The sequence below is a fragment of the Anolis sagrei genome, chromosome 1 (assembly GCF_037176765.1).
Source record: "Anolis sagrei isolate rAnoSag1 chromosome 1, rAnoSag1.mat, whole genome shotgun sequence".
In the NCBI taxonomy this organism is placed as follows: Eukaryota; Metazoa; Chordata; class Lepidosauria; order Squamata; family Dactyloidae; genus Anolis; species Anolis sagrei.
The window spans coordinates 75,714,098-75,728,543 of NC_090021.1; the positions used below are offsets into that span (position 1 = coordinate 75,714,098).

The 14,446-nt window shown below is 41.3% G+C and overlaps 1 protein-coding gene across 4 annotated transcripts in view; it reads right to left on the bottom strand.

Moving 5' to 3' along the window:
* The window catches only part of UTRN (utrophin), a 406,557-nt gene that overhangs the window by 10,052 nt on the left and 382,059 nt on the right, over window positions 1-14,446 (bottom strand). For all 4 annotated transcript variants that reach the window (XM_060753499.2, XM_060753500.2, XM_060753501.2 and 1 more), the window contains one exon: window positions 12,508-12,600. In XM_060753499.2, coding sequence (XP_060609482.2) covers window positions 12,508-12,600 — 93 coding nt within the window. The remainder of the gene's footprint in view (window positions 1-12,507; window positions 12,601-14,446) is intronic.

The following is a 14,446-nucleotide window of genomic DNA, read 5'->3' on the forward strand; positions in this document are numbered from 1 at the left end:
GTCTGTTATCCATAATGGACTGTATGAGGGCAAAGAAATTGAAACTTAATAAAGTTGAACAGAAACAATAAAGTTATTTCTGTTCAACTGAAATAAGGAATAGGGGCTAGGAACTGGATAGGGTTATACTTCCTCTAAGACTTGCAGCTTGGGTGTTTTCCTGGACTCAATTCTGCAGTGGCTAAAAGAATGCATTTGCATAGCATCAGCACTACAGGTGTCCTGACAAGAATTCCCAATTTTCTTGTCCTGGTTTTGAGACCTACAGGAGGTATACTCTGCTCAGCTGCAGCACATTATCTGGCTTATTCTGGACTTTCTGGTGAGTTTTTTAAACACATTGTTTTGGGTTTAAAGCATTCTACAGAATACACTGGGGATGTACGCTTTGTGGAAACCCCGCCCTCGAGTCGACTCAGAAGTACATTATATCAGACTGATATTGAACACCCTGGAAATAGCAGACAAAGACCCAAATAGAGATCTGGCATTGTTCTTCATTGACGCAGAAAAAGCTTTTGACCATGTTAGTTGGGATTATTTGGAAAAAGTGCTAGAAAAATTCAAAGTTGGCCACCAATTTAAAAGGGCAGTAGGGGCAATATACACCAATCAAAGAGCAAGATTAAAAATAAATGGTCAACTATCAGACTACATTGACATACAAAAAGGGACAAGACAAGGCTGTCCGTTGTCCCCACTATTGTTTATTATGGGATTAGAAATCTTAAATGTAAGGATAAGGGAAGAGAAAGAAATCACTGGTTTAAAGATCAGCGGCCAAGAACTAAAAATTAGGGCTTACGCAGATGATATAGTCTGTATCCTAACTAATCCACTACAAAGTATTAAAAAACTATTGGATACAATCCAAAGATATGGTGACATATCAGGATTTATCATAAATAAGGAGAAATCTAAAGTTTTAGTAAAAAATATAGATGTTAAAAGTCGCAAGAAATTGGAGGCCGCAGCAAACTGCGAGGTGATAACGAAAGTAAAATATCTAGGAATATGGCTCTCAAACAAAAATATCAATCTATTCCAGGATAATTATGTTAGAACGTGGGAAGGCATAAAAAAAGATCTCACTAGATGGCAAACAATCCCTCTAACTTGGATGGGCAGAATTGCAGTAATAAAAATGATGGTACTCCCCAAAATGTTATTCCTGTTTCAAAATATACCTATTATTAAAGGAACAAAAATCTTTGAGAAATGGAAAAGAGAGATTACTAATTTTATTTGGGCTGGAAAAAGAGCGAGGATAGCATACCAAAATTTAATTGATGATAAAGGAAGAGGGGGGCTAAGCTTACCCGATTTAAGGACCTATTATGAGGCTGCAGCAATGTCCTGGCTGAAAGAATGGATAAAATTAGAAAACAAGACCCTACTAGATTTGGAAGGATTTGGATTACGATTCGGCTGGCACGCATACGTGTGGTATAATGGAGATAAATTAAATAAAGATTTTAATAAACATATAATTAGAGGGGGACTATTGGATATTTGGAAAAAATACAGAAAAGGTATGGAACCCAAAACCCCCCTTTGGCTGAGGCCACTAGAAGCAGTCACAAGACCAACCTTAAGGGTAGAAACAAGAACATATAAAGAATACCTTATTAAAGAAAATGAAAAGTGGAAATTAAAAGGGCGGGAAGAATTGGAGATTAATGATTGGTTTCGATATCACCAACTGCATGAAAGATACAAAAAAGACTTGAGGATTGGATTTGCAACCAAAGAATCAGAATTGGAAAAAATATGGATAAAGGGGGATAAAGGGTTAATCTCTAGATTATATAAATACATACTAAGTTATAACTTGGAGGACAACAGAGTCAAGACAGTAATGATATCCTGGGCCAAGGACCTAGGCAGACCAATAGAATTGGACAAATGGGAATACCTATGGAACAAAGAATTCAAATTTACTTTATCGGGTTCAATTAGGGAGAATCAATACAAAATGTTTTACAGATGCTATATCACTCCAGCTACATTGGCTAAAATAGACAAATCACAACAAGGTAATTGCTGGAGGTGCAGGAAACAGAGAGGGACATTTCTCCACATGTGGTGGACCTGTGTGGTCATACAGGAATTTTGGGATAAGGTAATTAAGGAGACAAATAAAATGTTACATAACAAGATTAAAAAAAGCCCAGGACTGTGTCTGCTAGGTCTACAGAGAGAAAACAATAATCAAAAGGACCAAGAAATATATCAATATAGCTTTGCAGCGGCAAGATTGACCATAGCCAAAGATTGGAAAGGGGAAAAAGGTCTAACCAAAAAGGATTGGAGGGAAAGAATGCGAGAATATATGCTAATGGCCAGACTAACTTATAACAGGAGGAATAAGAGTAATGAGGACTTTCTAGAAAAATGGAAGTTGGCCATGGCATATCTGAATAGAGAGTCAGTAATATAGAGGAGCTCCATTAGGAATTTAGGTTTACCATGAATAAGGATAAATAGGCTTAATGGCTTCATAGTGTTTCGGTGCGGGAAGTCATGGTGAAGGGTGCACGGGTGTGGGGATGAGGGTTTAGTTTGTTCAGGATAGGGGTTTTGGGTTGAGTGTAAGGGCTGGGGTATGTGTGTAAAATGCCATGTGCTGATTTCCTGAATGTTATGAATTTTTTTTAATATTAAGCTCTGACTGAAAGCAGTGGAAAACAGCCAGAAATAGCAAGTTTATGTGTATTAAGATATGCAATTGATAATAATTTGTACATAACGTCAAAATTAACTGATTGATTGAATAAGGTAGATAGGCATGTACACGTCAAAATATTGGTACCTGATTATAAATATTATTTAAAAAAATAAATTTAAAAAAAAGAAAGAAAAAAAAGAAGTACATTATATGTTTTGTGTAGAACTGTCAAAAGTTTCCTGAAGAATACTACACTAATGATTATCAGGGGGAAACAGGCTATGATAGTCAGTGGAACCAGGGCATTTCCTGAGAAGGTCTAAATTGTTTATGCCTTCAAGAAAGGGAAAAGCCCAGGTCAGAGAAATTATGCTGTCAGAACACACACACACACACACACACACACCCATACACACACACACTCAAATTGCAAGAACTCAGCTTTTGTTATGTGTTGTTTTATATTATGTCACTGTTTAAAAACTGCACACTGCCCTCAATGAGTAATAGAGACACAAAATATTAAAAAGAAGGCTTGTTTTACAGAGCAAAACAATGCAATAAACCACTTTCCTGTTTACATACAGGAGGAAATTGCTGCCATGGCTTCTCATTATTTTGAATAAAATTATCACAACAATAAAGTCTGAACTAGACTCTATCATGTGCAGTGGAGTGTAAGAGGTCATACAGGGTCAGCCACAGAGCAAAATGTTTTGGCTAGTATTGAGATAGGAATTGTTCTTAATAATAGAATTCAGGATGGGCATTATTTCAAATTCACATGCTCAGGTTTGTTTTCAAATGTAGAAGGGATGGGTGAGATCTACAAATCTCTTCTATATTTAGTTTGTGTAGGTTTAAATAGTGGTTGTTTATATGCATGTGGGGAATGAGTGGGTTGTGTTTGGAATTTTAATTAGTTTGCTTTTACTGAGAAGCCCACTGTGTATCTAGAAAAAAATTCTAGCCCTGGTTTTTGCAGGACAGTGACAGGACAGTGTTATACACCACCCATTTGAGTTAATGGTTATATTACCCATACATATATATACAGAGGAAGACAAAGCTAAACATATTCTGAACACATTCTACCAAGAAAACCTTGTGACAGGTTTGCATTAGGGTTGCTATAAGTTAGGAATGAAGACACACAAGAACAAATTAAACAGGATATATTTTACTCTTGTCACAACTTGAATAGTGTGGCATGAGGTCAGACCCAAATTTGGGGGTGCATTACTGATGTGAACCTTCATTCATCCATTTTATGTGGGTGTTCTTATGAGATCTTGGGGTGATGGTCACTGAGTTAGGCCCAGGAGATGTTGTGCAGGCCTCAACCACATTGTGACTCTATGGATTTCATGAGGGTCCCCCTAGGTAGTTCTCCAGCAGTCCATCCAGAAGCAGGTGCACTGGATTATAGGCATGTTATCAGATCATTGAATCTACTGTTAATAAAACACTGGCATTTCCATTTCCAAATACATTTGTGGTGCCTTCACTCCTTCATTCACAACATCTACTTAATGCTCAGCCATGCTTTTAATCACATGCGAGCCTTTTTAAAGTGGATACAAAAGGACAATCAAAATGTTTTGCATGTATCTCTCATGCATCACAGCAGGTAAAAACTATTAAACATCTTTAATTGTGTGATCAAAATCTTCATTTGATTATGCCAAATTACAGTGTTGTTTAAAAGGTCTTCAATTTTGAATCAGACATGGAGTCTGAATAGGTATATGGTTCTAACTCTTGGCCATAGGGATCAGTTCAATCTAATTGGATTTTAATTTCCTTTCCAATTATTCACAAAGACTAGTTCTGATGCAGTTCTTCAAAGAGGAGAAAACTGGGCATGAGATATAAAGGGAATATTCAATAGAATTTAGTAAAATTCAGACAACAAAGTAATGTGACTTCATCTCACAGAATTCTGCACCTTGACAGCCTCAGCTTTTCTAAATGGCCAGTGCACTTATTTTTATGCTAAGTTTAAAGGAAGAAGAACAAAGTTATTACTAAACCACAAAGAACTGACAATTTAGTTTCAAGTAGTAATTGGGTACCAGCATAGCCAAGATTGAAAATGATCATAACAAAAGTTATCCACAATGATCCCTCTCCTGTAAAAAAAGAGCTACATTATATTCTATTAATAGTAGAATAAAAACATCTGGATTAATAATATAATGTGTTTTTAATGAGATATGAATGAGCAAACAGTATGTCATTCCAGGTATTTATGAATCATTGAAGTATGAAGCAGTGTTTCACTAACAATGGCCTTAGAATTATCAATGAAGAGCCATCTGGCTTTGTAGGCTAACATGTTAAAGGCATGTAGGTACTGAAACATTATGCTAAGTCACGAGATAATACCTTTTTCACATAAGCAAAAATATAGTCCTGTCAGTTTCCGAACACTGAGAAGCACCATTCTATGCATTTTTAAAATGTTTTGGAATATATTTCTAATCCTTGATGACAATGTTGTTTGGTTCTCAGGTTTTAACAGGAATGGCCACTCCACATTTTCAGATAGCAACTGCTTAGAATAGACCCAGTAAATACTGTATATTTTTCAAAGCAAGATATCACATGTGAAGATTCACATTGTTTGGACATACACTGCCCCTTAGCTAGCCCAAATCAGTTCATAGCCCTCTAGGTGCTTGGAACGATTACCCATTAGGTATGGGGGGGGGGCGGAGTTTCCATGGCCGGCTGAACAGACGTCTTTCCTCCAGCTCTGGTGGAAATATAAGCAACAAGCAGTGAAAATGAATGGATAATTGTCCTTTCTGGATCAAAAAGGGAGGCGAAAGTCTGGTGCGTGTGGAGAGCCTAAGAAGGTAATTTATTACCAATTAATTGCTTTGATTTATGAGCTTTGGCAGAAGATAAGGCGGCTCCCGAAAAGTTGCTCGGAAGCTGCTGGCGAAAGTGAAACCAAGTTGCCAATTATAACTGCGCACTGACTTGGAGAAGATAAACACCTTGCAATTTAAATACAATATTAAAATACTATAAATATTGGACTTAGTGACTTAATGATCCGGGAAGGCAAAATAAAGATTAGAGGCAGATTCCTCCTTTGAAGAAGGATCGAGCTAGTCTCGTCATATTAAAGGCGAACCCTCTTGGCATTGCAAGGCATATTTGAGTGGGACTTTCTTGTACTGTGTGCTGTGTAGAACGGGAAAACTAAGTAATTAAAAAACTGATGAAAGCAGGAGGAGTAAAACTGAGATTGAATGAGAAGGAATAAAAAAAGTCAGGATACCCCAAAGCCAAATCCTCTTTGGTTGCGTTCCAAACCTTCGGACAGATCGCTTTCAAGATTAGAAAGACTGGATAGGACCCCTGAGGAAATGAGCACTGTCAGGAGAAGTCCTCCCCTCCCCACAATTAAGGGAAAACAGCTAAAACGAACACCCCCCCAAACCCCCCCTCAAATGGAAGGGGGGGCAAAAGGGGGAGGAACTATTTCTACCTCACTGCCATGTTTAACAGCAGAGACAAAAGAAAGCAGGATGAGCAGTGAGAGGGAAGAATTGGGGATGGGCAGTAGTCAAATGCTAAGCAAAATAGCAGAATTGATTAAAGAAACGGCTGAAAGACAAACAAAGGAAATGAACTTGAATTTGAACCTGATGTTTGATAAAGAAAGAGAAATAAGGAAGGGCGAAATTCAGGCATTGAAGCAAGAAATTCTGACCAACAACAAAGAAATGAAAACAGCGTTAGACGCGGAACGGAAAAGCTCAGATGAAAAATTTCAGACAATAAGAGAAGCCCTGGAGATTGCACAGGGTGAAATACGAAAAAACAAAGCAGAAATTGAAAGAAGTACACAGGAACAACTGGTACTCAAACAACAAACGCAAAAAAATGAAAATAGGCTCTCTGATGTGGAAAGAAAGTTTGTGTACATGCAAGACAATCAAAGAAGAAACAATGTAATAATAAAAAATTATCCAGAAGGAAACAAGAAAGAAGATCTGAAATCTGAGATTTTGAAATGGTTGCAAAAGATTTCGCCAACACTAAGCTGGTCAGAACTGGATATTGAGAGAGTTCATCGCCTTCCGACTGGAAGAAATAGAATAATTCCTAGGAACATAATAATTCGATTTCACAATTTCGCAAAGAAAGAAGATTTGATGAAAATATTAAAGAAAAATCCAGATCTCCTAAAGATGGGCGACTCAAAATTGGAAATATTTAATGACTACTGTTCTGAAACTAAGAATTGGAGATACTCAATGAAGCCCATTACGACACAGTTAATGAAAGCTGGAATTGTGTACACCTGGGGATACCCTATCTTTCTCAAATTTCAATGGAAAGGCAAGAGATATAGAATCGACACACTGGAACAAGGTTATCAACTACTGGAGGAGCTTGGCATAGTAAGAAGACAAGAGAGAGATCGAAAGGAAGAGGAGGTGAAGGATACGGAGGGAGGAGAATTGGAGGAATTAATCGGTGCCGTTGGAGGAATCGAGATGTAAGAAGAAACTATACACTGCAATCAAGCTTTTTATTGATTTAAAATGAGCACTCGGGGGGAGGGAGACTCTGGGCCACGGGATGACTTCGCCCCCCCCTCCCCAATTGGGAAGGCCGGGGGGCCATGATTGGGACGAGTAGTCCCGAAGATTGGAAGGGGAGGAAGGGGGGAACGAGGGAAGTGGGGGGATTGGGGGGGAGGGGGGAATGGGGAGTAAGGGTAGGGGAGGGAAAGGGACAAGGGTTCACGTTGTTTCAAGCCACAAAAAAGCTTTTAAAGGGAAATGGAAAAGATGTCCCATAAATTAAGAATTTCAACACTTAACACGAGAGGGTTGGGGACGGTAATTAAGAGAAGGCGGATTGAATCTTTACTGAAGAAGGAAGCAGCGGACCTCATCTTCCTACAGGAAACACATCAAAATAGGCGGGGCTCAAACGAGCTAAAGTCGAGCTGGATAAGGAACTATGAAACATCTTTTGGGTCATCAAAGTCAAGAGGAGTAGCAATAATAATAGCAAAGAAATGTAATTTTGTCATAAACAAGGTATTGAAAGATGAAGAGGGAAGATATATAATAATATATGGGGAAATAGGGGAGGAAAAATATGTATTAGTAAATGTATACGCACCAAATGTAAAACAGCAAGAATTTTATGAAAAAGTGTTAGAGCAAATAGAGAATTACCATCAACAAAATGTAATATTTGGAGGAGATTGTAATTGCTGTATGGATTTAAAGATGGTTCTCAGGTTTTAACAGGAATGGCCACTCCACATTTTCAGATAGCAACTGCTTAGAATAGACCCAGTAAATACTGTATATTTTTCAAAGCAAGATATCACATGTGAAGATTCACATTGTTTGGACATACACTGCCCCTTAGCTAGCCCCAAATCAGTTCATAGCCCTCTAGGTGCTTGGAACGATTACCCATTAGGTATTTCCGCCCTCTAGGACATAGATATAGAACCAGTATTGCATGAGGGAAGGTCTATATTGTGATGCAATTATTAGTTCATCTCCTCCAACTCACTTATGTTCACATTCACAAGAAGATGCTGTGGAATAATAAATGTTCAAGCAAAAAAAAATCAGCTTCTACTCTTCCACTTGGCTTCTCCCCATAGCTCTCTCTTTCTCTCTCTATCTCTCTCTCTTTAAAAAGCCAAAGAAATACCGAGCCAATCAGAGAAAAGAGAGAATACTAGGAGAGAGAAAAAAAGCAAGGATCCCAACCATGTAGGGGGGGAGGGGGTCCTGGAGGAAGGGGGTGCCATCCAGGTCGTGTGGGGGAGGAGATTTGCGGGTCACCAACATCCCAGGGAGAAGCACAACAGAGTCCTTGCGACCCTGGAGAAGGTGGGAAGTGGTAGGTTCCATGGCAGTCCCCTCGGTCTCAAGGTCCTGCTGATTAATGCTAGATCCGTTAATGGTAAGACCGCGGCCATCCAGGACCTGATTCTGGATGAGAGGGCAGATCTGGCGTGCATTACTGAGACCTGGTTGGATGAGCTGGAGGGAGTAAATCTCATTCAGCTGTGTCCACCAGGTTTCGGAGTGCATCAGCAGGCCAGACGGGGGGGGGGGGGGGGGGCGGGGAGGAGGGGTCGCAGTAGTCTTTCGGCAATCCATCGCCATGATCAGATGCGCTGTTCCGCAAGCTTCTGGGTTTGAGTGTGTCCAACTGAGGGTGGGGAGCCGTGACAGTGTGGGGTTCCTGCTGGTGTACCGCCCACCCCGCGACCCAGCAGCTTCCCTGTCTGAGCTAGCGGAGGTGGTCTCTAATTCGGCCTTGGTTTCCCAGCGCCTGGTGGTGCTGGGAGATTTTAACATCCACGCTGAGACCACCCTGTCTGGCGCAGCTCAGGACTTTATGGCCACCATGACAACCATAGGACTGTCACAAATAATATCTGGACCCACCCATCAGGCTGGACACACACTTGACCTCGTTTTCGTGGCGGACAGCGAAATGATTAGAGTGGAAGAACAAAACATCCTTCCGGTGTCATGGTCTGACCATTATCTGATCAGTTTTAGACTCACTGCAACCCTTAACCTCCGCAGGGGTGGAGGACAGATTAAAATGGTCCGCCCTAGGAGACTGATGGATCCGGATGGATTCCTGAGGAATCTTGGGATTCTTCCTGCCTTGGAGCTTGGCGATTCTATCGACGCCTTGGTGACTCTCTATAATAGGGAGATGTCCAGGGCGATAGATACGATCGCTCCCGAACGCCCCATCTCGTTGCGTCGTGACAGGCCATCTCCCTGGTTCACCGGGGAGCTGGCTGTGATGAAGCATACGAGAAGGGGGCTAGAGCGCAAATGGAGGAAATCTCGGGACGTATCTGATCAAGCACGGGCTAAAGCCTCTCTTAGGGCATACTCCGTGGCTATACGGGTGGCCAGGAAATCATTCATGACCACCCGTATAGCATCTGCAGCAAACAGATCATCGGAGCTGTTCCGGGTTGTAGGAGAACTCCTTCACCCACCTGCGGCAGAGGAGGTCTCTGACGACCCAGCAGCTCGGTGTCGCGATTTCGCACACCATTTTGCAGGCAAAGTTGCTCAGATACGCCTTGAGCTCGACTCCAATTTCATCGCAGTACCAGAAGAGGTGACGGAGGTATCTGCTTGTCCAATTTTGTGGGATTCTTTTAGGCTTGTTCTTCCTGAAACCGTGGAAGAGGTTCTTGGGGCTGTGAGGGCGACCACCTCGTCTCTAGACCCGTGCCCATCCTGGCTCATTAAATCGGCCAAGGAGGGGCTGGTTGATTGGTTTGTGTTGATTGTTAACGCATTGTTGGAGCAAGGGATTTTTCCATCTAATCTGAAACAGGCTGTGGTTCGCCCACTCCTCAAAAAGGCTTCCCTTGACTCCACGGTGCTGAGCAATTACAGACCAATCTCCAACCTTCCTTTTTTGGGTAAGGTGCTGGAGCAGGTGGTTGCCTCCCAGCTCCAGGGCTTTTTGGATGATATCAACTACCTAGATCAGTCACAGTCTGGTTTCAGGCCTGGTCATGGCACCGAGACGGCCTTGGTCGCCTTGGTGGATGACCTCCGCAGAGCGCTGGACAGGGGGAGTGTGACTCTGTTGGTTCTCTTGGACATCTCAGCGGCTTTCGATACCATCGATCATGGTATCCTTCTGGGTCATCTCTCTGGGATGGGCCTTGGGGGCACGGTTCTGTTGTGGCTCCAGTCCTTCCTGGAGGGACGAACCCAGATGGTGAAGCTGCGAGACGCCTGCTCGGACCCTTGCCTTTGACCTGTGGGGTCCCACAAGGCTCTATTTTATCTCCCATGCTCTTTAACATCTACATGAAACCGCTGGGAGAGGTCATCCAGAGTTTTGGAGTTGGGTGCCATCTCTACGCAGATGACGCACAACTCTACTACTCCTTTCCATCTAATTCCAAGGAGGCCTCTCGGGTGCTGGATGAATGCCTGGCCGCTGTGTCTATCTGGATGAGGAGGAACAAGCTGAAGATCAATCCTGACAAGACAGAGGTCCTCCTGGTCGATCGCAAACCGGATCGGGGTATAGGGTGGCTACCTGTGTTGGACGGGGTTACACTCCCCCTGAAGCCACAGGTCCGCAGCTTGGGAGTCCTCTTGGATTCATCGCTCACACTTGAGGCTCAGGTGTCGGCGGTGTCCGGGAGGCCCTTTGCACAACTGAGACTTGCGCGCCAGCTGCGACCGTACCTCGCGAAGGCCGATCTGGCCGTGGTGGTCCATGCCTTGGTCACCTCTAGATTGGATTACTGCAATGCGCTCTACGTAGGGCTGCCCTTAAAAACGGCTCGGAGACTCCAATTGGTCCAGCGGGCAGCAGCTAGGATGCTAACCGGGGCTCATTATAGAGAGAGGTCTACCCCTCTGTTCAAGGAGCTCCACTGGCTGCCATTTATTTTCCGAACCCAATTTAAGGTGCAGGTGCTCACCTACAAAGCCCTGAACGGTTTGGGACCACCCTCTCTGCGTGACCGCATCTCCGTCTACGAACCCACATGCTCACTCCGGTCATCTGGAGAGGCCTTGCTCGTGATCCCACCCCCGTCGCAAGCGCGCTTGGTGGGGACGCGAGACAGGGCCTTTTCTGTGGCGGCCCCCCGACTTTGGAACGCCCTCCCAAAAGATCTCAGACAGGCCCCTACTTTGGCAGTTTTCAGAAAGAATTTAAAAACTTGGCTGTTCCGATGTGCCTTTTCAGATTAGGAATCCCCATCACCAAGTCCTAGAAGCACTTTAGTAGAATTATGATCGCTGCACACCGCACTTATTTTATAATCCTACATTCCTCCTGCCACTTCAGCACTTTTAATTCCTGTACCCACTGCTCTGGCCGGCCCAGTTTTAAAGTGTCCTGATGTATTGTTACTGTTATTGTTTATTTTGCTTAACTATTTTGATTTGCTTCTGGTATTGCTGTTGTATTATGTTCTGTTGTACTGTGTTTTGGGGCTTCGGCCTATGTGAGCCGCATCGAGTCCTACGGGAGATGCTAGCGGGGTACAAATAAAGTTTAATAATAATAATAATAATAATAATAATAATAAATAAAGGAAAAAACCCAAATGATTTCCAATAAGAGGGCAGAGGGAGGAGAGAACTGGGGCGTGATCAAACTTGGGGAGACTCAATCACCCTAAATACTCCAAAGGCAACAGATCTCTTTTCATCTGGGTCCAGGTTACCTATAGGATCACCTTCTCCCATACAATCTGCCCCAAACATTGAGGTCCTCTGAGGAGTGTCTGCACCAGCCTGGCAGAACCTGACTGGCAACCACCGGACCCAGAGGACCTTTTCATCAGCCACACCACGACTGTGGAGTGTCCTGTCAATAGAGTTCCGACAGTTAGATCAGCTGTCAGAATTTAAGAAACAAGTGAAGACTTATCTCTTCTGGCAGGCCCACCCAGATAATTTTAATGATGAATTTTAAACTTCCACTCTATGCCTAGCTTCTGTTTTGTGTATTTTAATATGTATTTTATGGAAATATGTTTAAATATGTGTATTCTACGGAGTGTTTTAAAATGACTATTTGTTATTATCTTGAGAGCTAACAAGAGTCAAACCTAGTTAGTACTTGGATAAAAAACCTCTAATAAATATGGGGTGCTGTAGGGAATATTTTAGAGAAAGGAACTGGAAAAACCACCTCCGAGCATTCCTTGCTTAAGAAAAAACTATACTATGCATGGTGTTGCTATAAGTTGATGTGCAGTTGGAAGACACAAATGACTACATTAGAGTCAGACTCACTTTCCTAGGTTCAATGTAATGAACACTTACTGCGGCAAGACGGAAATGTGCTGTTGATTTGTTCCATGACATCTGTTAGATCTGTGCTAGTATCATGAGGTGGGATTAACAGGTCATCTACGCCTGATGAAAACAAAGTGTGCAATCGGTTTAGCAATAAAACTGCAACATTAAAGAGCCCAAAAGCTATTTCCATTCACATTTATCCTCTGAACATTTAGAATTAAGAAAGAAGGAATCTTCTATTTGAAGCCTCTCATTTGATATGCATGAATTGTTCATTGAAAATGGCCAGGGAAGAGAGGAATAGAAGTTAAATTATCAATTTATAGCTCATTTCTGCATTATAAACTTTAACCACTGTGCCTGATAATACCAGAGAATTTTCAGAAGCCACTAGATGTACACATTTTCTTTTTAGTTATTCTTTTATCAAGCTGTAAAAGAGTGTTTGGTGGCAAATTACCCTATTTGTTAAAAAGTACCCGGTGCTTTCTAAGTGCAGGATGGAAAGAAGTGCCACCAGTGGTATGGTCCATGTCTTTTTTGCTCTCCTTCAAGAAGGATGCTAGATAAGACTAACATTAAATACCAAACAGATGTAGGGATAGTACATGTGCCCTGTCATGGAATATTTTTGCATTAAGGAAGAGGCATGGATGCTAGATTTCGGTTAATTGGGCCTAGGAACTTAGGTAGATGAAGGAAGGAACTTGCTTTATTTTATTTTCAGCTGAGCATCCCCACCTGATAATGCCTTTGAGGTTTAAAGAAAGTAACCTGACCCCATTTTTTACACTTAACTCACTGCACAGTATTGCTTCTCTTAGGGGAAAATTTACAACGAGTTCAGGTTAGAGCAAGCTGGTAAGGGAGACAAAGAAATTATACATTCTTCCCTCCCCCAGCCCCCCTAAATTATACACCTGTTTCTAAATGGACAAATGATTTCTTTTTTTTTTTAGAAAAGACTGGATTAGAGACTGATTTAGATGCATGTAGAAGTGGACTTCACTGTTCCCCATCTCACTTCTACAGCAACTCCTCCAACTCTCTGACAATGTCACAGCAGGAGATAAGACAATTATGTTAATATAGGGAAACAGGGAAATAAAAAATAATGAGATATAAACCTTTCATGAGCAGAGCAAGTCAGGTGGGGGAAGACACATTCAGGATCCAACCCACTAGACAGAGAATGGCCCAATCTCCCTTGTACCCCCAAAAGTCCTACATGTAATTTGTAATGCTTCCAGCTATACCAGAATAGGACTCTCTTAGCATTTATGTTACAAAATATTAATAATGTGATATTTGGCAGACATTTGGCCCTTCTGTTATCATGCCACATATTATTGTTGGTTTTTATTCTATTTTGTCTACTTATTGTGTTTGTTGTCTTAATTGGATTTTGTTGGTTTCTATTAAATTGCTATACCTGCCCATGGATCTGTGTCGCATGCTAAAAAGCAAAAATTGAAAATATGTATTTACTTTAACACATTACAACAGTTCATCAAAAATATTATGAACCTTTCTTATCAAATTTGAAGTTCATCAAACATTAAGGCATTGGCATTGATCAAAAGACTTCTTATGCTTAATTAAACCTTTCCTTAAGTACATATTAAATCCCTGATTAGTAAAACCCCATAAGAAGCTTTTGCAATCTTATATATATATATATATATATATATATATATATATATATAATCTCAAACAGTTGATACAGTCTCTCTCTATACATACCAACTTTTTAGTTTCAATAGGAAGTGAACAAGAGACCTAAATATGTGTAATCGAAATGTTAATGCTTTGTTCCAGATGAATAAATGCTCAAATATGGCATTGGATACAGTATCATAATGGCTAGAGCATTGGGTATAAACAAGTGTATAAACCCATTAATTATTATTTCAGTCCAGTAATGAAGCTAGATCACTCACATCAAGCTATTCCTTTTTCAAGA